The sequence below is a fragment of the Pelobates fuscus genome, chromosome 3 (assembly GCF_036172605.1).
Source record: "Pelobates fuscus isolate aPelFus1 chromosome 3, aPelFus1.pri, whole genome shotgun sequence".
NCBI classification, from domain to species: Eukaryota; Metazoa; Chordata; class Amphibia; order Anura; family Pelobatidae; genus Pelobates; species Pelobates fuscus.
In genome coordinates, this window is record NC_086319.1 from 290,413,718 (window position 1) to 290,436,992 (window position 23,275).

At 38.7% G+C, this 23,275-nt stretch overlaps 1 protein-coding gene across 4 annotated transcripts in view; it reads left to right on the forward strand.

Moving 5' to 3' along the window:
* Positions 1 to 23,275, forward strand: part of UNC5D (unc-5 netrin receptor D) — a 603,711-nt gene that overhangs the window by 566,576 nt on the left and 13,860 nt on the right. For all 4 annotated transcript variants that reach the window (XM_063448679.1, XM_063448680.1, XM_063448681.1 and 1 more), the window contains 2 exons: positions 3,889 to 4,053; positions 20,217 to 20,395. In XM_063448679.1, coding sequence (XP_063304749.1) covers positions 3,889 to 4,053; positions 20,217 to 20,395 — 344 coding nt within the window. The remainder of the gene's footprint in view (positions 1 to 3,888; positions 4,054 to 20,216; positions 20,396 to 23,275) is intronic.

The following is a 23,275-nucleotide window of genomic DNA, read 5'->3' on the forward strand; positions in this document are numbered from 1 at the left end:
TCCGTGGCGAACGCGAACACGCTATGTTCGCCAGGAACTATTCGCCAGCGAACCGTTCAGGACATCACTATGAATCACCAGACCTGCTAGGAGCCTCGGCATCTGATAGGGATCCAGTTAAGAGGGTAAACTGTTGCATAGCAGTTTGCCACTTTACTGGGGAATGAACTAGCTTATTCCTCACATAATAACCTATTAATAATTTATTTTTATCCAGTTCCTCAATACAGATTTTTACGAAATTATCAAGTCTTGTTAAAATCTAACGCAATTTTGGTTAATATTTCACCAAAACAGAACTTTGTCACCAAACAAATTAAACCACATCAACCTATACGTCAGCATTATGGCTGTAAGAGCATTATTGGAGGTGTAGTCCAAAACACCTGCGGTGCTGAAGGTAACCTACCCATGCTATACATGAAAAGCAAATGAGAGTTTTAAAAAAGAGGCTTAATTAACATTTAAATGCATATAAGAAGACTTCAAGAAATAAATTAGGACCTCTGAAGATGGTTGTTTGTGTTACAGTGTTTCTGATGGAAATTGGAGGCGTAACCTAAACTAGAAGGGTCTTTGATGTAGATGCTTTTATGCCTAATGACTGAAGTGACTGAAGTGGAATTATTTGCCTTTTTATGATATTTAATGGGCATATTTTTGCTTGTTTTTACCAACCTTTAATGAATGCAGTTAAGATGTTTTCTGTCCTCTAGATCTATGGTTCACACTTCTTCCTATATTGGCTTTATCATGTGGATGGAAATCCTTATCTAATAGATTATTCTTTAAAGTATGTACTTTGTTATCACTCCATTTATTTTTATAGCCGGGAAAAATGCAAATAAACTTCTAATAAATATCAGTTGTAGTGTGGAATAAATTTCTACCTTTCTGTGAATATAATAATGTATAGTTTGTCTTAAATAAGTGTCTCTATGTTTTATAGTTTTAGTTATTGGTCCTTAGTAAATGATAATAACATTAAGGATCATGTACTAAACAGTAAATTGTATTTACAAAAAATCGGGCTACAATTGCCAAGCTATGACTAGATCTTAGTTTAAAAAATGTTTTCAAATCAGCTATTTTTCCCTAACTATCTAAAAAATAAATTCTCAATGCATTTCTAAATGTATTTGCATATATTTGTTGATCCCTTCCCTCTTACCTGTCAGGGATGGAGTTAAGATCCTTATCTGTGGCTGACTTTTATCCTTCCTAAGGGATTGTAAACCCTGATGGTCTAGTGTAAGCGTGTGGTGCCTTGTGGTCCAGTTTGTGGAGCATGTGGTCTGCACCTCCACAGGCACTTTGGCCAAGGTCATTGTCATCTTAACAGCATTATAGGTACCCGGGCAAAGCAGTGCACTGAGGTCCTCCCTATACAACCAGTCACAGGAATTAAAATTTAAATTATCAATAAAATGAAGCTTATATTTATTGGTACCGCCAATCAGTGTTTACACATTAAAAACATACTGTACAGCAAAGAATAATCCACGCAGACATTTAGTAGGTAGCAGGAGGAGGCAACTGACAAGGACTGTTAAAAATATTAGAAGAGCTTTATTATAATTTTACGTCTTTAAAAAAATGATGTGTGTTGATTTTGTCTTACTTATGTACAATTAGTACATGTACAATGTTTTCATCAAGGTCAAGATATATTTTCTCAACAGTAAGATCACATGTACATGTAACAGCTGATACGGAGGTGATTAGTCCACCTAAATGTTTTACTAAAGAAGGTTTGAAGGTTCTGAATAAATATCCCAGAATAATATACTGAACAGTTGGCATCCTATGAGGCACCCTATGCGTGTAGGGTCCCTAGGCACATGCCCAGCATGTCCATGCATTAAGACAGCCCTGGCTATGGTCACCTGGTAGAGTTGAAGAGTGGAACTGCAACATAGCTGATAGGAGGTTCTGGAGGTTTATGAAGTTCATAAAGTCATTTTGTTACCACCAGGGTTTTGCTAGAGGGGCTATATCCCTATATGTGGGGTATGTAACTCCGAATCTATACTCTGGGGGGTTGACATTGACACTCAGATCTATTTCACCCATGCTGCTGTCCCTTACACACTCCTTTTTGACCCCTGCCTAAGCAGCACAGTTGTGATAAAGACATGGGTAATACTAATAATGTGCCTATGTCTTTATTATTTTGGTGCTTCTACTCCTGGTCGGGGCTGAACAAGGAGACCGGGAGTAGGAGAAGCATGGCAGACATAAGTGGATGACTGGAAACACAGGGTCGGTGGCTTTTTGTCTTACTTTGTACATGCCACAGAGGGAGAGTCTTGTAGCTGCAGGCAGTGCAAATGTTAAATAGCAGCAGCTCCTCCTCCCCATGCACAGAGCACAGGTAGGGATAGTGGCAAAAAATAAATGTATAGTATTTTGCCCGTAGTATTTTTTCCCCTTATACCTATGTAGTATGTGTATGTGTCTGTGTTTGCCTGTTTGCGTACTCCTGGGTCTGTGCCAGTTTAGCCTGTGTGCGTGCGTGTCTGTGCCTATGTCAGTATAGATTGTCTGTGTGCGTGTGTCTGCAAATGCCTGTGTCTCTGTAGACAGTCTGTATGTGTCTGTGTATGTGTGTGTGTGTGTTCTTTATGTGCCTGTGGTTGTGTGACCCTTTTTGTGTGTGTCTGTATATGTCTATGTGTAATTATGCCATTATGTGTAAATTCGTAAATGTGTGTGTATTTAATGTGTCTATCTGTGCATGTCTGTAAGTATTAAACTACAAGTATTTGTTATTATGTATGTATAATGATGCATATTCTGATGGTGTTAACATGTAAAATGTGTAAGGGGACTAGTTGTGGGGCTTTGAGGAGTCTTGTTTTAGGATCAAGTCCCAGGTGTTCTTGTACCCAAGCAATACCTCTAGTCACCACTCTTTAAAAAACAACAAAACAACAGGAAAGCCAGGAAAATATCTGAATGAACAGGAAAAAATAAAATAGTAGGAGAAGGTACTGCGGGCACATTAGATCACCTGCCTTTGGCTCGGTTGTCAAAGCCTTCAATATGACATTAATCCACTTGAGATCATTCAGAGAAGAGTTAACAGAATAATAATACATACTGGAAGAAACTGAAAGTCCTACATAACTATAGCTTGGAAAGAGGTAGAATATGGGTGACGTGATGGAAATGTACAAATATCTCTAGAGGTTTAATGGTACCACTGTGACATTTTCTGTAGAATGAGTGCTGTAAAAAAGGAGGCATAACTTGAGTTCAAGATAACATCTCAAATTTTTTTTACTTTTTTTTTTAACTTATAGTCTCATAAAATGGGCTGCTGATTCTAACAAAGGTGACAGAGGTTAAAACAGTGGTTATAATTAAAATCAAAAGCTTTAAGAAGACATATTGACATTCTGTAAGGTATAAATTGCAGACTTGACTGACCAGATGACATTTATTATAATTATTAATATTATTATTATTATTATTTTTATTATTATTATTATTATATAATTAGTTTTTTTCTTTTGGAGATGAAGAATGATAAGCATCTCTGCCTGGTTGGTTGGGTTGTATCCAGTTAAAGATAAGCCATTAAAGATGTTGAATTATAAAACCTAATGATACACTAGTTATTGAAGAGTTATTATTCCAAGGCCAGTTATTAATAGGGAATGTGATGAGATCACTTGGAGCGCCAAACCACAAAAATAGACAACGCTGTTGCTAAAATAGAGGAATGTAAAGCAGCAATCCAGCAAAAGATGGTCAATGTATAGGCATGTCATTAATATTATTTAAAGGCTGAAGATCTGTTTATATTTGAGTGGAACACTGCCACGGCACTGCTTGTGTATGTGTTACTTGTTCTGATATATTTTACATGTTGATGTTTTGCAGGAGGTCCCCTTCTCCCGCGTTTGGTGCAGTAACCAGCTGCCACTGCACTGTGCCTTCTCTTTGGAACGATACACGCCTGCCACCACCCAGCTGTCTTGTAAGATTTGTGTCCGGCAGGTCAAAGGGCATGAGCTGATTCTTCAGATTCAAACATCAATTCTGGAGGTGAGTTCAAAACATGAATATCCATCTGATTAAAAGCAAATGGAATGTAAACAGGAAGGTTGTGTTTGTAAATGCTACACACATCTTGACAGCCACCTAGATGAAGATGATGCATATGAGCCAAGATGCAGTCTGGTTAAGCTATTAATTGAATCTTATATACATAACACATTCTACAATCTAGTTCAACATCCCTCTTTACTAGAGAAACCCTGATGATTGTTTTTAGTGATTTTTTAGTGATTCATAAGATAAGGTAGGTTAGCATCTATTTTGTATCTGTTGTCTTGATTGCTGGTAATATACTGATATCCATGCTGAAATCAGACTGTGTAAAAACAGGTTTAGCCGCTGGTATGCTAAAAAGCAGCCATAGTCTATATACCAGTGAAAGAGAACTTTATCGCTGATGTTGTAGACAAAAATAATTATTTGAGTTAAAAGAATACAACACTCAATATTATATATGCCTGGTCATAGTACAATCCTACAACTTAGCTAGTTTTTATTAAATCCAGTTTGTTTCCAATAGCAGACTTATTCACTAAAGTGAGAATTCAAAGTGAATTGAAAGTGAATTTCACATTGAGGCCAGAGCTGACTTAGATCATTTTTCCAGTTTGGCTTTTTTTACTCAGGAATCACATAACTGATAAAGCAACTGTAACGGAGCTGCTTAAAGGGACCGCTTCCTAGCTGGAACAGGGGAACAAATTGGGGAACTCTAAAATGTGAAAAAGTGCTCAGTGTATAAAAGTAGGTGCTTAAGATAAAACTATTTGGAATGCCAATCTATTAGCCGCTACAACACTATTGTGTAGATCTCTCTAATCCACAAAGTATTTAGATATAGAAAAAAAAGGGAATTAAAAGGAAACATCCACTATTAATCCCTTAAGTGGGATTAAGTAGCAATAAATCCAATGGGGATACATATAAAAATGGAGAGAGAAAATTCTAATGGTGAAGTATTATAGTACTGTATAGCTAATTCAAAAATATATGTAAAAAAAACAAAAAAACCTCACAAATAAAAAGCCAAGTATAGGACTTTCTCAAAGGTGACACCCTCTCTCGTCTTCTTTCTTTCCTCGTATGCTCAAAGGAAAACACAGAGAAATTGCTTCTAGTGTAGTAAGCCAGATATTATGTATGGGTGGATTAAGGGGTAAGTGTTTGTATACAGTGCTTCAAATAGGGTAACTAGCTCTGCTCGCTCCCAGGCACTGGACGGCAGTCAGTCCTGGGAGCTCCAGTCCTTAAAAAGACTTTCCCTGCTGCATTTTCCACCAGCTGCGACAAGCTGGCACAAGGATTAACCCTTTATTCCCCCCAGTAACTGGACAAGACCTAGTTCTGGAGGTACAACTCTGACAAACAATTATATTTATAAGACCATAAGAAGCCCAGCCTTAATTTATAAAGGAAATTGTTCACTAGTTAAAATATAACTTTTATTGTGTATAAAAACAAAATACGAAAACTACAATCTGAAGTTAAATATCACCTAGTTCCAGGTTGAGCATTATAAATAGAGATGTCCCGAACGGTTCGCTTGCGAATAGTTCCTGGCGAACATCGCGTGTTCGCGTCCGCCGCGGACGGCGAACATATGCGATGGTTGGTCCACCCCCTATTCGTCATCATTGAGTAAACTTTGACCCTGTACCTCACAGTCAGCAGACACATTCCAGCCAATCAGCAGCAGACCCTCCCTCTCAGACCCTCCCATCACATGGACAGCATCTATTTTAGATTCATTTGGAAGCTGAATACTTTTTTTTTTTTAAATTCTTTATTTTTGTAGTGCATGGAGGTATAACAAATGAGCATGTGGTACCCCAACGGCATTCCTCATGCTTTTCAAGTAACAATTGTAACAATAGGGTATATGTTAATACCCTAGTCTGCGCCGAGCCCTCCATGGGTGAAGATGGATTAATTTTTTTTTGCGCTCGGGTTTTTTATTTTATTTTTAAGTTCGACGGGTATGATGGCTTTTTATTTGGCCTTTTTTGGGGCTGAAAAATTACGATTTTAGAAAAAAGAAGACGTCGAATAGTAAGTTGAATTTTACTTTACAGGGTAGTAATTTTATTCCCCCCTCAATATTTTTTAGGATGAGGGGGGTAGGTAGGGGCTTTTTTATTTGGGTGGGGGGGTGGGTGACTAGGGGCTTGGGGACCCCTAGTCACCTTTGATGGGGGGATTTTCATTTAGGGCCCCCACCTGCTGCTCAGGGGTGGGGGCCGGGGGGGAGGACAGTAGGTCCCCCCCCTTATTGTAACTTAGGGCCCCCACCCGCCGCGCAGGGGTGGGGGCCGGGGGGAGGACAGTAGGTCCCCCCCGATTATTCTTTAATAGGGCCCCCACCCACAGCTCAGGAGCCATGTTACTCTGTATATAGAGAGAGCCATGTTTACACGGTTTATAGAGGGGAGCCATGTTACACTGTATATAGAGGGGAGCCATGTTACTCTGTGTATAGAGGGAGCCATGCTTACACGGTATATAGAGGGCAGCCATGTTACACTGTGTATAGAGGGGAGCCATGTTACTCTGTATATAGATAGAGCCATGTTACTCTGTATATAGAGGGGAGCCCTGTTACTCTGTATATAGAGGGAGCCATGTTTACACGGTATATAGAGGGGAGCCATGTTACTCTGTATATAGAGAGGAGCCATGTTTACACTGTATATAGAGGGGAGCCATGTTACTCTGTATATAGAGGGAACCATGTTTACACGGTATATAGAGGGAAGCCATGTTACTCTGTATATAGAGAGGAGCCATGTTTACACTGTACATAGAGGGGAGCCATGTTACTCTGTATATAGAGGGAGCCATATTTACACGGTATATAGAGGGGAGCCATGTTACTCTGTATATAGAGAGGAGCCATGTTTACACTGTATATAGAGGGGAGCCATGTTACTCTGTATATAGAGGGAGCCATGTTTACACGGTATATAGAGGGGAGCCATGTTACTCTGTATATAGAGAGGAGCCATGTTTACACTGTATATAGAGGGGAGCCATGTTACTCTGTATATAGAGAGGAGCCATGTTTACACGGTATATAGAGGGAAGCCATGTTACTCTGTATATAGAGAGGAGCCATGTTTACACTGTATATAGAGGGGAGCCATGTTACTCTGTATATAGAGGGAGCCATGTTTACACGGTATATAGAGGGGAGCCATGTTACTCTGTATATAGAGAGGAGCCATGTTTACACTGTATATAGAGGGGAGCTATGTTAATCTGTATATAGAGGGAACCATGTTTACACAGTATATAGAGGGAAGCCATGTTACTCTGTATATAGAGAGAGCCATGTTTACACTGTATATAGAGGGGAGCCATGTTACTCTGTATATAGAGGGAGCCATGTTTACACGGTATATAGAGGGAAGCCATGTTACCCTGTATATAGAGAGGAGCCATGTTTACACTGTATATAGAGGGGAGCCATGTTACTCTGTATATAGAGGGAGCCATGTTTACACGGTATATAGAGGGGAGCCATGTTACTCTGTATATAGAGAGGAGCCATGTTTACACTGTATATAGAGGGAGCCATGTTACTCTGTATATAGAGGGGAGCCATGTTACTCTGTATATAGAGGGGAGCCATGTTACTCTGTATATAGAGGGGAGCCATGTTACACTGTATATAGAGGGGAGCCATGTTACACTGTATATAGAGGGAGCCATTTTACTCTGTATATAGAGCGAGCCATGTTACTATCTGAGGTGGTTAACTATGATTGACCCTGGCATGTTTGTTAGTCTGGCCTGCATGGTTGTCTGGCATGAAAAAAATAGCATGTTTCAACTATATTAGTAGTTGTTAGTTTGCACTAAAACATGGAAGACATCCTAGTATGAATCGTAATCAACCGCTCTCAGAGACTATGCATTGCGACATGTATATGATGTGGAAAGGTTAACTGTTATGACTGTCTATAGACGAAGTGGCTTTAGCTGCACCTTAAGGATCACCAGTCCGTGGGTGCTGTATCTCTGCGACTGCTATTCAGGAGCCCTAGATTGGCAGGTATTTTTGCCAATGCTATTCTGGAGCCATAGATTGCCGGGTATTGTTGCCAATGCTATTCAGGAGCCATAGATTGCCGCGTATTGTTGCCAATGCTATCCGGTGGGTGAGTCCTGTAGCCTCCTGGACTGTTTGCGGTTGTTTGGTCTGTCACTGTGAAGCGGGCGTAACCCTTACACTACCTGATCGATACAACATCATACCTGATGTTTTAAAGCACGTTATTCCAAACAATTTAGGAACATTAGGTGATTTATGCCCTTTATGGATTAAAACCAGACTCTGCATCAACTATGTAATTTTCCATGGGAGTTTTGCCATGGATCCCCCTCCGGCATGCCACAGTCCAGGTGTTAGTCCCCTTGAAACAACTTTTCCATCACTATTGTGGCCAGAAAGAGTCCCTGTGGGTTTTAAAATTCACCTGCCTGTTGAAGTCTATGGCGGTTCGCCAGGTTCACCCGTTCGCGAACATTTGCGGAAGTTCGCGTTCGCCGCTCGCGAACGGAAAATTTCATGTTCGCGACATTACTAATTACTAATTATTAAACACTTCACAGGGCCATTCAAAAGAAAAGGTTGATACAAACACTTTATCTTTTTTCAGCTAAATAATATAAAGTAACAGAAGTTAAATTCAAAGCTTTTCAATTTCAGATAATCTTTAAAGGGAACAAATTTGAGAAGTGTCTCAACTGAGGCCTAGAGGATTTACTTCTGAAAAGCTCTTGCTAGACCTCTATAGCCGAACGGAAAATTTTGTGTTCGCGACATCTCTAATTATAAACAAATACACTTGATAATTTAAATCACTCAATGGTCTTCATACCTGTTTGAAATTACAGGGTATACAGATAACATCTGTTAGTAGTGTTGTTTCAATGTGTGAAAAAGCACACTAACTTACTTGTGGAAACTTATGGGATCAAAAACTACGGTAGTTCAAGACATACAAAAAAATAATAATGATAACCATCTATAGGTTCATCCTGTGCCTTCGAGGGCACCTAAGCTCAGATCCCACCTCCCCTAGTTGCTGGCTCTATCCTGACGCTACTAAAATTGCTCTTGCGAGCAATGAAATAAACAAATAACATTAATAACAAAGTAAAGAAACAATAAATAAATAAAAAATAAATACTAATATATAAATAGATTAAAAAAAAGCTTTCAGCCTTATTTTGAACACATTATATTTCTTCTCCTAAGTATCTTATATATTACTCTGACAACCTTTATTGGTACACACAGCTTTTATGCACAGACCACCACAGGGGCTCTCCATTCAGTTTGAAACAATCCCAGGCTGGAGGGGGATGGTTTCCAAATAACCATCTCCTGCTCTGGGAGATACCAATAGCACAACATTTACAGACAATAGGGATAAATTACATACATGGAGTAAACGTAGGGGGCTCTGCGCCCTGGGAAGGAATGGGGTCACACATATAAAACATATCTCCCTGGATAGCCCGGGGTCCAGACTAGGATCCTTGCAAATAATGGTGCTATCAGATGTACAGAGCCCGAGATATCATTGTATAAAGTCTAGTGCTCGAGGCTCTGTACATCCACGCAATTAGTTCCACAGTGTTGCTTGGTTTAGTCCGGTGAATTCATGGAAAGGGGCGCGAAACCAAATCAGCATTGAGGGAGGAGAGGGGTTTTGCCGTCCAATCAGGAGAAAGGGCCTTAAACTCTGTTTGAATGGGCGCTCCTTCTCTGATTGGTTGCCTGCGCCTCGCAGTGACAAATCAGCGCTCACTCATGCCGCCCCATCATGAGAATGGTGCAAACGCCCTTTGGACAGGCGCTCCTTCTCTTATTGGTTGGCACTGACTTCCAGGCGGCCTGCAGGACCTCTGTGGCTGTGAAGACGACTCACAGCTCGAGGGATTCCACAAGGGCCTGGTGGATACCGCCACTTAGGTAGCACGGGAGAGAGCGCTCCTTGGACAGCTCTGAGCCTGGCCTCACAGCTCTTGGGTAGGGGAAACAGTGAGTAGAGCTCTGTTAGAAGCAGATAGAGTGAGAACTGACCCAAGGACCTGAAACAGTGCAGGCACTCCAGTTCGGGATATGAATGCTTCCCCTCGTTGTCATTTGACTATACGAACTGGCGGCCACCCAGGGGAGCATTCGTTAATGATTTCCATTGCGGTTTCAGAACATTCTAATGAGCATTCTAAATGGGAAATCAGTGTGGTCCCTGTTCGGGAGACAATCGGGTTTCGTTCGTATGAGCTTGTCACGTATTTATCCGCACATAAAAATGTGGTTAATGGCATTTACCGTCCTGACAGGAAAAGTTGTGCAGAGCAACATTACCGTCCTCACAGGAAAAGTCGTGCCGAGCAGGAATCATGCACATGTAAGCCTGGTAATTGTTTTTGGGGTCAAAGGCCAGTTACAGCCAATCAGATCCACAGCAGGGTTTGTGCTGAGCAGTAATCATGCATATGAAAACCTGGTAATTGCTTTTGGGGTCAAAGGCCGGTTACGGGCAATCGGATCCACAGGAGGGGTATCTAAACCCAATTCTCCTTTTGCTCATTGCCCTGTCGTGGTTTCATCCTGATGGTAATCCGAGAGTGTGTTCCTGATCTTAATTTTCTGGTATTTGACTTTGGCTTCGTTTTGACTTCCCTGAATTCTGGTATCCTTGACTTTTGGCTTTCCCTCATTGTTGTGTTTGATTCTGTGTTCCTGATCTCGGCAAGTATTTTGACTATTCTTGAATACGTTAAATCCGGCCATTCTAAGGTCCGGTTATATGTTATCCTTAGTCCTAGGTGTGACACAGTTCTGCGTGCTGAATCAACTTGTAATCCTGACAGAGCTCTCCCGAACGGGGAACAGGCAAAATACACAAAATGCATACAAATACATGGGGAAACACAGAATACAAGGGGAAACCACACAAATAAGCAGTGGGCATGGAAATTAGTGACGGCGGTCCATCACAGTAACTTTGCGTTGTGAAGTAGTGTTGACAGATTTTATCTTTTGCTTGATCTGTTTGTATTCTTGCAGAAATATATAGCCCTAAATAATTCGTGTTACTGTCCCTTTATCCCTTTTTTGAGGGTGTATCCACTACTAACAAAATGAAACAGAGCAGGACATTTTCACTCAATTAATTTGTATTCACATTGATAGGATTTACCCAGGAAGGAACCTGGTATGGACATGTGGATAGGTTTCTTAACATCCTTGAGTATTGATCCTGTTAATCCATCTGTCTAATCCGGATGCTTAACAAACATATATTTTATTATTCTGTATCTGTTTAATTAACTCTCTTGGCATGATACACTATTTAGCATTTTGTGTATTTATGTTATCTCCAAGGTAAATCCCTTTTTCTATACATTATGGAGCAAGGATCGTGCCTGTCCATATCTCTCAGTCCATGTCTTAGCTGAAATGCTAAGCCCATCATAATTCTCAAATTCTGCGTACAAATCGACTCTACCATGGGCAGAAGATAAAATCTCTATTAGATTTCTATGAGAAAGCTTTGGTGACTACTAGAACCGATCTTGATGCAATACTAATGTAACTCTTCAGTAAGGTAACAAAACATTACCTTTTATTAGCTTGCAAAACAGCAGTTTTGTTAAAGGGACACTATAGTCACCAGAACAACTACAGCTTATTGAATTTGTTCTGGTGAGTAGAATCATTACCTTCAGGTTTTCTGCTGTATACACTGTCTTTTCAGAGAAAATGCAGTGTTTACATTACAGCCTAGAGATAACTTCACTGGCCATTCCTCAGATGGCTGTTAGAGATCCTTCCTGGGTCATGGCTGCCTAAAATGCATCCAAACATTCAGTATCTCCTCCCTTTGCATGCAGACACAGAAATTTCCTCATAGAGATTCATTGATTTAATTCATCTCTATGAGGAGATGCTGATTGGCCAGGGCTGTGTTTGAATCATGCTGGCTCTGCCCCTGATCTGCCTCTTTGTCAGTCTCAGCCAATCTTATGGGGAAGCATTGTGATTTGATCAGGTCACCACTACTGATGATGTCAGCAGACTGCTTGTTTTTCTTTAGGCAAACAGCATGCAGATCTACAGCTTCTGTCTTGAATACAGTAAAATGTTGCTATATTTATAGGAATACATGTTTGTGTTCCTGACCCTATGGTGATCCTTTAATATTTGTTGTCTGTTACATATTACATTGCTGTTGAGTGTTGAACTGCATACGGGATGCACTCAGCACTCTTGATGATAACAATGGAAATGTAATGTTTTGTTATTTTTTCCTAAGCTTTTTTTGTGGATCTTATCCCTAGAGTGTCCCTCTAAAACCTTAACTTTTTTCATTGGAGTAAATATTGTCTTTAATTCATGTTCATCATTTTAATAAGAAGATATTTCTCGGTGTAATTCTATGTAGCCATTGTTTCCAGAATCTCTTGTAATGTAGTGCCCTAATGCCACCAACATTCTTCTTGTATGTGTGCATAGATTTAGTGCTTATTATAGCATAGAGTGTGCTGCAGTGTAATAATAGCTCTTAGAGCCGTGACAGACTGATGTATTACTGTCTGTTAATAAACATCAAGGAACAAGCAAGATCTTCAAATAAAAGATACTGATCTCTCGTGCTCTTACATAACTTAACTCCATGCTACAGAAAGATATGATTAAAGTGAAAAGTCCTTGTGAAAAGTTCACAGAATTGCTTCAAAGAGAAGTTTCTCTTGCCCTGTACTGCAACACACATTTGATCTTCAACCACTTGCCTCATTGTCAAGTCATCTTCTTGCAGTTCCTTGATTTTTAGTTATTGATAACTAGTATGAAAAGGTCATTTCTGGTTTTGCTCACCCTATTTCAGCTCTCAATTGTCCATTTTTGAAGGAAGAATTCCTCTTTGGGACTCCCATCTGATAATTTTTCTTCTCCCATTATCCCTCTTTCAATAGCTTAGTAACAACTGGTTGTATGCATACATTACAAAAATACATAACAGTAAAACTCCTAGTAAGGAACTCAAAATACAGGAAATTTGTTCAGAAGTTAGTTTGTATAAACAAAATATACGGGTCTTGTCCTTAATGTTGTACTCACTTATATGAAAAGCATTCAGTAAGTCTATTCCTTGAATACTATCTTACCTTTAGGATTGACTCTAATCACATTCCAAGACAGACATCAACAGAGTAATTATTTTACTTACATAGCATATTTATATATTACTTGGTTACATGATGAACCCTAAGCCTCCTGGTATCGTTACTGCTATAGTTTCCTTAGTAAAGCACTGGAGCACTTCACACACCATCACTCCTGTAGTGGCTATGTTGCTAGGAGTGCCCGTGCACCCCCAATTTAAGTAGGAAAACCGTTTACTAATGACAACTTACCTGGGGTCCACTGGGTGCCCATCCATTAGGGGCTGTAAGCTCCTTCATAGAGCTTATGTTAGCTCTAGGAATAGCTCATTACTGAGTGCTTCCAGCACCTCATGGAGTATGTGCAGTGCCCTCTCCAGGATTCATATTTAGGGGAGGCACATGAGGGGCCAGGGACAAAAGTATGTGGGCAATTATAAAATATGTATATATGTGTATGTATGGATGGGGATGCCCATGCAGAGAATAACTGACAAAAAACACACAATAACGTATCCACATGCTTTTCCAAAGAGCCATCGCCCCCCTGTACCAGCTACCACCTCATCCCAAGCATTCCAGACCTTAACATAAGTCGCCTAGGTACCGGGTGCCAAAGACTCCCTTATGAGTCCACCAAGCAGGATGTCCCGAGCTGCCACATTTCGTCCGGGCAAGCGGATCCCTCGACCTGTGACCCTGGAGCAAAATCACGCCCACTGCATATATATATATATATATATATATATATATATATATATATATATATATATACACATAGTTTCACATAAATAAAAGCACTCCAAGGATTTCCAAGTATTTTCAGCTTTATTGCTCAAACTCCATACTATATATACTCATCAGTCCTTTAGCTTAGCCGTGCAGGAAACACTGAAGCCAGCCCCCGCAGGGAGCTTTGAAGCTGGCCACTGCGCGGAACATGGAGGTGGCACTCAAGGTAGTAGTTACTCTCCTTCGGTTCCTCTTTGCTCCTTTGCGCACTGTTTAGTGACAAGAAGTCACTCCGGCACCAGCATCACTACAGAGAGTGCACAGGGGAGCAGAGAGGAACTGCAGGAAGATTAGAGAGGAGCCCCACCAGACGCTAGGGAAAGATCCACTTAGAGATCCACCTTTTTTCCTACGCCATGTCAGTTTTGTCATGGCTGGGCCTGCCTCCATGGCTGAGATTGTTAATGACAAGACAAGTTCACTGACATACACACAAACTCACTACAGACAAACTCACTGACACAAACAAACTCACTACAGACAAGCTCACTGATACACACACAAGCTCACTGACTAGCAGGCACATCACATTTAAGCTAAGTATTGGAAGCCTACCTGGCACTGGAGGCTGTGGCTGTGGGAGAACTGGAAGGCCATTTTCAGGTCTCTTCCCACAGCAAGGTCCCCTGCGAGAGAGTGGGGGTGGAGCGTGCGTGTGAGGGGGCATGGCTTCCGTGTGGGGGCGGGTCTTTGTGTCTGGAAAGCTGCTGCGGCTTGTGAAAGGAGACCCAGTGCTCGCCCGACTTCATTTTCAATTGAGGGGACACAAGGAAGGCACTGCATGATGGGGGGGGGGGGGGACAACAACAACGCCCCTGAGTATGTGCTGTAGTGATCATGGTGCTTTGAGTGTTCCTATAAATGTTTTAACCTGGACACTATTAGTAAGAGTTGCACTCCTGGGCACCAGTTGCTATTTTCACTTGCTATCTTTATTTTATCCTTTTCTCCAATTACTGACATAGTGGGAGTGGAGCTCTGAAGAAATATTGTTAAAATAGAGGACCAGATTCAGGGCAGCAAATGCAAGCAGCACCTACTGCTATATAGCTAAGGATTAGAGGTCCTGCATTTCACAGTGGCATTCACTCCATGAGAAGCGTTTTTTACCATGTGTCATGACATCACCCTCTAAGCAGTATGATAGTAAATTGAAAACATGATCTGCCCATTGAAATAACAGTGGATCATACCATATATATGAGTTTAGAAATGTAGGCAATAAATAAACACAATAAAAGGCTTCAGAACCCTGAGTTTAAATAAATTTATTCTAATGCATAAAATAACTCTTCTATATAGTTTATATGTTGTGATATTTTCATGTTAGGGTGAGTCTAGCTAACTAGGTAGTATGGGTTAATGGTTACTATTAGTATAGTGTAGGCAGGGGTTAAGGTTCAGTGTTACGGTAGGTTAGTATATTAGGAGTTAGTTTTGAGGTAGTGCTTGCAATGGTGTTTACTGCTAGGTTATTGCGGGGTTTAGTGTTTAGAGTTGGTGCGGAATATGAATTAGTGGTTATTGTTAGTGTAGTGTAGGGTGTTACATTAAATAGACTTTAGCCAGACAAGTCCATTAGTCTATTTTTGGTCCACAAGCATATTATTGAATGGAGAAATAGCAGAGATGTTTCATAGGATATGTATATTTTCCTTTTTTCCTATTTCCCTAATTTAACATAATTGTCTCTAAACGTATATATTATTTTATGATTACATAAGTGACATTTTAACATTTATTACTAAACTGGTGTTTTTTTGGTATCACTCCAATGGCCATTAAAGCGTAAATTCACCTGCCATGTTATTAACCCTTAATAGGGAACACATGGGGTGGACAGCAGCACTGTAACATGGCTGTGCAATGCAAAAGCAAATACAAATATACAAAATTAAGCCCTGTGCTCAAACATCGCTATTAAGCTTAATAAGTGTATAGGGGTTAGAAAAACATCCCTTTCTTTCTCATTATAGATTTTACCTTTTAGCTTAAAAAACCCACAGTGAATTGTTAGTGTCGTTCTCACCTGAAACGTGTTGCCTTGATGTGGCAGGTGAGCTTACACTTCAATGGCCTTTGGAGTGATATTAAAAATCCTCCAGTTCAGACAGTGCACAATTTTTTATTTTGTTTTTATTATGTGTACTACAGTTATTGCTGCTGCCCACGAGTAGTGGGAGTTTGAACACAGGGCTTAATTCGGTATGTCTATATATATATATTTATATGTATACATACATACATACTCATATGCATTTGTATCACCTTTTGCATTGATGACCGGCTTTGCAATATCTCAGAATATGCATCAGCCTTTAAATGGGAGAAAAAAGCATTCTGGATTGTAAGTGAAAGAGAATCTATAATTTTAACTTCACCAAAATTCATATTCATCATCGTGGCATTTAAAGCATAGGCTACATAGAGAAAGAGAGATGGAGACAGGACCTGAAATTGATGTGAGCTGTCTCTAGTCAAGATATCAGCATTATTAACTGTCATTTTCTTTTACATTAGCCCAAAGTTCCATCTGCCTGTTATATCCCAGGACTCAGAACACTGATACATACTGAATGCGAAAGCTACCAAGAGACCATTTTATATCCCAATATGAATAGGTTCAGTAGAGGATTAATAATATAGATAAATGCAATATATACAACATTGGGCTTTGTCATGTTGTGATGAATTGTGAAGACTCTGAATACATTGTTATGTCTTGTTACTGAGGTCCCATCACATCAGAGCAATATACCTCAATTTATCAAACCTTACCCTTATTTTAAGACAGTTTATCAATGACTATACTTTTCTTTTATTTTTTTAAACTTTCCTGTATTAAACAATCTTAGTGTTTTGCTTTCTACCTCGACTTTTGCTTTCTACAGTCATCTTACTTTAACCTTTGACAAACAGACTATTATGCAAGGACTGGCAAGTTTGGAATTTGGTTATTTCATTGTGATTTACAGAAATACATTTTTAACCCCTTAAGGACAGATGACGGAAATATTCCGTCATGATTCCCTTTTATTCAAGAAGTTGTGTCTTTAATGGGTTAATGAAGCGCTCATAATGGGATTAGTGATTTCTTACAAATACCCATCTTATTGGCTTATGTTTTGATAAACATATCAGAATATGAAAACGAATCCATGTAGTTGTGTCTAAGATCATTTTAAATAAAAAATAAAATGTGTGGAGATAATAATTTTTTAGCTGCCAAGACACAACAGAACAACTAGCAGTGTAACCCAGGGATCTAAATGCTAGAGACAGCTTGCTGCTGTTTTAATTTTGGAGACATCCAGCTGTCCTGAGTTTACTTGCCTTAAGTCTCAGGTGACTTCAATGGAGACAGTGTTTGTCAATGAGTGTCGCTAAGATATCCTGTCAAATTCAAACCTTTTGTTTAGCATGAGCTGAGTTTGGGGGGTTGTCCAAATAGAACAATCAAAATGTGTGAAAAATATGTCACTCAAACCCTATCCCCCCCCCCCCCCCCCCCCAAAAAAAAACACACATGGCTACAGGACAACCATTTGCTCTTCTTTTCCATAGGTAGATCATATAGTGCAAATTATCAAACACAAAAAGAAAAGGGGTGCACTTAAATAAATCCCAAATAAAAGTGTTAGCAAAATTTACACATAATATTCAATTGTACACTTTTTACAACTGTTGATGTCTCTGGGATGTTTGGAGAGAGGAACGCTATATAATCTTTACATATTACATCAGAACCGTGTATCATAGTGTTTACTTTTCTCACAAACAAATCGAAATTGTTTTGGAAGTTCTACACTTTTATTTGTTTTCTTATTCTTTACATGGAATAATAATGGAGTAGACTGGTTTTATTCCACTGAATGTATATACAGTTTGCTACTTTTATTTGGGCTTTATTGAATTGCACCCCTTTTCTTTTCTTTTTTTTTTATAATTTAACAAAAATTCTTCCCAAAATTCTTAGTACAAAGTTGTCCCCCATCAGAACACATATTCTCTCAATTTTCCACCTAGGGCATCACAATTCACTGTTTTGTAAATTATCCTCTAAATGTCTTCTTTATATCCGTATCCTTAAAATACTTGCTATTTTAGGAAGAAGGTGTACATGGGCATTTTGCCTGAATTTTGATCACTGCAGCTTTTTTCTGAAATGCAGAAAAGAGTTGTATTGTCATAAATGGGCTCCTAGAGGTAAGAATGTCAGCCTTCATTTCAAACATATTCGTTAATACTGAAATGCTTCTCTCCTTATCTCAGGAGGTGATGAGAGAAAGTACGCCAGAGAGGAGGTGTTCTTCTCTGTCAAAAGAGAACAGCTTGCATGCTGTACAATTCCCTTAGGTATTCAGAGTGTCTTATCTTAGATGTGCAGATTATAAAACCTACCTTTTCCCTGCAGATTTTGTTTAAGCAACCAAGATATGTGATGTGCTATTATTGCTTTTTATGCCAGCCTCTAGAACTTTTTGGTTGTTCATCTAGAGACTTAGAAAATGCACGAACCATAGCGATAAAGTCATAAAATGTGATTATCATTTTCTACCAGACACAGCCAACGTCCAACGTCTAACATTCTAAGATTCTAGATTTTGTAGACTACACTTCCAATAATGCTTGATCACTCTAGAGTCACGGGTGTCTTGGTGTTCGTTTCACTACAAAGTGCAATTTTATGGTTAATTTATTTCCAAATTGGCAAATTTTGGTCAACTAGCTAACTGGGGTAATTTTCTAACCTGGATATTCAGATCTAACCTTTGCAGTTCATCACAAATGACTGATTGGTGAGATATTCCTTGGCTTGCACAAGCCGGGATTACATATTTTATAGAGCTCCCAGAGGTCTGCATGGCACATTACACTAAACTATGATAAAAAATAGCAGCTAAACTTTGTTTAAGTAGTATGAATTTACGAATGAAAAAATATGAGAACATGCATTTCTCCGTTATTGACCGTATGTAAAGATAGACTTTTATTGTCTTAAAAAAAAAAATAAGAAGCAGCCAACCCAAACTCAAGTGCCCACAGAGACCTAAGTGGATAGGAAGGACATTTATCCCTTACACCAGAGAAGAGCCAACCCAAGTGTACTGGATGCACAGTATCACATGCTTTAGTACGATTGTCTTGAATAGTACTTATGCATTTTTTGATTGAGAAGTTATTAATATGGGCATTGGAATGATGGCAAAGAGAGAGACACATTTTTTAAATTAAATTAATAGCAGAAAGCGATGCATTATAATAATGTTAGCTTTTATTCTCACTAATTTGTTTTTAACAAAGGATTACATGATTCATTTTGGTGTTATAATATAAATTAATATAAAATTAATTGATAATACCAGATTATATTTTCTAACTATTAATTGTACATATTACAATAGTCATTGCATTAAAGGGCTACTATAGGCACCAAGACAATTTTAGCTTAATTAAACTGTTTTGGTATATAGCAAAACTGTTTTTGTATATAATATACATATTTAAAATACATATTGATATGCCCCTACAGTCTCACCGCTCAATGCTCTGCCATTTAGCAGTTAAATCACTTTTGTTTCTGTTTATGTAGACCTAGCCACACTGCACAGCCTACAAAACAAAAATAAAAAAAATAGTTTCAATAAGAACTTAACTTACTTTATAAGTTTGTATATCCTGCTCTATAAGTTGAACTTTAATTACACACAGGAGGTCCCTGCAGGGTCTAGAATGCTATAGTTTCAATAAGAACTTAACTTACTTTATACGTTTTTATATCCTGCTCTATAAGTTGAACTTTAATTACACACAGGAGGTTCCTGCAGGGTCTAGAATGCTATTGACTGAGTAGGAGATAAGAAATTCTAAATTAAACAGAATGTGCAATAAAGGAAGTTTAAACATTATAACTATTTTTATAGGAAGTTTTTAAGAATGATGTGTAAGTCACATGAAATGAGGTGTGACTAGTGCTGCATAAACCAAGTGATATAAATCCTAAAGGGCAGAACATTGAGCACTGAGACTTCAGGAGCATGATCTGTACACCAAAACTGCTTTATTAAGAAAAAGTGTTGACTTTGTGGGCCTATAGTGTGTCTTTAAGTGTCTCTAATATAATTTCTATTTCGGGATTAATTGTAGATAAATTAGTTTTATACATTTTCACACAGAATGACAGAGAAACAATAGCTTTCTTCTCACCGGAGGATAACAATTTTCTGGCACACCCTGGTCCTAAAGCCTTTAAAATCCCGCACTCGATCAGGCAGAGGATATGTGCGACGTTTGACACACCTAACTCCAAAGGAAAAGACTGGCAACTGTTAGCACAGAAACTCTCTATTAACAGGTAAGATGACAATTTGTGCTCTGTGATGATGCGTGATACGTTCTTTAAACTTTGTTGATGCCTGAAACTTGGAATACATTTAAGAACCCTGCTGAGTTGTGTTCAGTTGTTCAAACACACAGGCTCTTACACCCAAGATCACCAACAAAGCTCATTGTTATGTCAATGATGTTTGACATTATTGAGCTGAACTCAGCAATAGCTTGCCACAGTAGAATTTTTACTGATCAATAAAGAAAGTTCCCTTTGGGAGCTGAACAAAGAAAGGTCCTTGACATTTTTAAGTTTTAGCTGCTGATTTTGGATGGTACCAGCATGCTGCAAGAACATCAACACATTTTAAAGGAACATTTATTTTTTGAATTTTAATAAAAAATTATTTGAATCACAGATAATTATTAAAATACTGCTGTATACTGCACAAATATTAAATATCACAACCAAATACGGTCAAGAAGCGAAATATGATAAACATTTTTTAATTTAAAGAAATGTGTTTGTTGTAGCTGGGCTAAGCGCTTATCTTTTTAAAGGTATCGTACCACATAGACAATATACTATATGACTTTCCTTGTATGACTAAAGAAAATAATAAAGTAGATCTATCATTTTAATTATTTTAGACATTATTTGTAAACACACAAATAAAATGTATCAACTTTTGTGTTCTTATGGCAACAAAACTTTGCAACTTATTAATGTCATCCTTATATATAAAATGACTATATTTAGGACTTTGTCTGATATAATATAAATAGAGAAAAATATTAAATAATGACTTGGTGACAGGACATGTTTTCAGATTTTCATGCACCTTCACCGAAAATTGTCAACATTATCCCACAGGCAGCTCATGCAGTCAGCAAACATATAGTTTAAACAAAGGAAACACATGGATCTGTTTAGAAGGACACTATAGGCACCCAGACCACTTCATTTCATTGAATTGGTCTGGGAGCAGTGTCCCTGCCCCATTAACCCTGCAATGTAAAACACTGCAGGTTTACAGAAACTACAATGTTTACATTGCAGCACTAAGACTGCCTCTATTTACTGTCTACCAGACAGTCACTAAAGGTTCCAAGCAGTTTCACAGAGTTTGACTCTGTGAAATGATGCTGGAGATCCTGAAGCTTTATATGAGAACAGCCAGCGTATTCTAAATTTACTGAGTCAATGCTTCCCTATGGGAAAGGCATAATGTGTGTGCAGTACAACCCATCGCCGAGGGACATGGGATCAGGTCATTGAATGAAAGGGTTTTTTAACCCATTCATGAAATGAGGGGGCTAGTTGGGGCCACGGGGATAAACAGATACTTAAGTGTTAGGAATACATCTTTGTATTCCTTGAACTAAAGTGTTCCTTTAATATCTCCTACAAACCACAAAGAAGCTGGAATATCCTATTCCTTCACAGCATAGGCAGCAATGTTCAGTGATATTTGGGGTGAAAATTATAGAAGTACCTATATACCTATATATCATGCAATAAGAAACTGCAGCATTCTGTGATAATATTAGTTATTATAAGCTATGTTTGGGCAGACTCTGTATTTACATTCGTATGCAATCATTTATTTCTAGAATGGACAAGTGATGGCAGACACAGCTTTTGTTTCAGAGATTTATAGGACCCAAACTCTTATGAAACATCTGTTGTTGTCTCTGCTTTTGTGTACTGGAAGAGTTTACGGAATGGGCAAAGGTGGGCCAATCTATTCAGTACCTAATATTTAATAATTTAATTGGAGGAACACTATATCGTTAGGAATACAAACATGTATTCCATCACTATAGTTTTCATCTACATATTTTGGTGAGAGTTTGAACGATAAGATTTACTTACATTTCAGCCCCCGCCATGCTGGTCTAAGTCCTGCCACTCAGCCTCCTTGGCTGAGATGACCAATATTGATGATTTCAGCTAATGCAATGTTTTCCCCTAGCAAAACATTTGGAGGCAAGTGTGCATGCCTTGGGCAGAGCGACACACTGCACCAATCATATTCTGCTCTAGGAGTTTGGATCAGTACTCAATGTGGAAGAGCTTCTATTGGCTGCCTGGAAGAGACTGTTTAGCGCTTCAATGAAAATGCCAATAAATAAAATAAATAAAATAAATAAAATAAATAAATAAAATGCCAATGTTTTACAATGCAGAGTTAGAACTAAAGGGTCACTGCACTCAGACCACTTCATTGAGATGTAGTGGTCAGAGTGCCTTCAGTGGTCATTTAAAGAAAGCCCTTCACTTTATTTTATATAGTTCAGTAGTAATTTTGTACATCATTTCTAATCATGTCACAATTGGTTCAAAGTGACATACTTGTACATGCAACTCATTTTGGAATGTATATTAGAAGGTCATCTAACTAAACAGGGAGTATTTAGAATTCTCCATCACCAAGTAAGTAACAGATTCGGCTTTGGAAAGCACACTCAAATTAAACTCTCTACGAGTAGAAAATTGTGAAGTACTGGAATATGTACTAAACATAACACTGAAAACATTTACTGCATTTGTATGTCTTGCAGAAAAACATACTTTATAGATGGAACATATGTAGCACTGCTTAGATAATGTCATCCGAAATCCATCATGTTACCATTATTAAGATGACAGAATGAATTCTTCACCCAGTGACAATCCTTATTCCCTTCCAGGTGAAGAGGCTTAGGCTTTGAGCCATTAAGAGAAGCCTTTCTGATTTGCACAAGAGCAAATGACTTCCAGATATCAGAAAAATAATTAAGTTGTGATTTTATTTTTGTTTTCTTTATTCGTACAGACTTCTGTGACCAAAGGGAATACCCGCCCGCAGGAGCTTACAATCTTTTTTTAATGGCAATCATTTTTCAAGGCTTGTATTTTAATCTA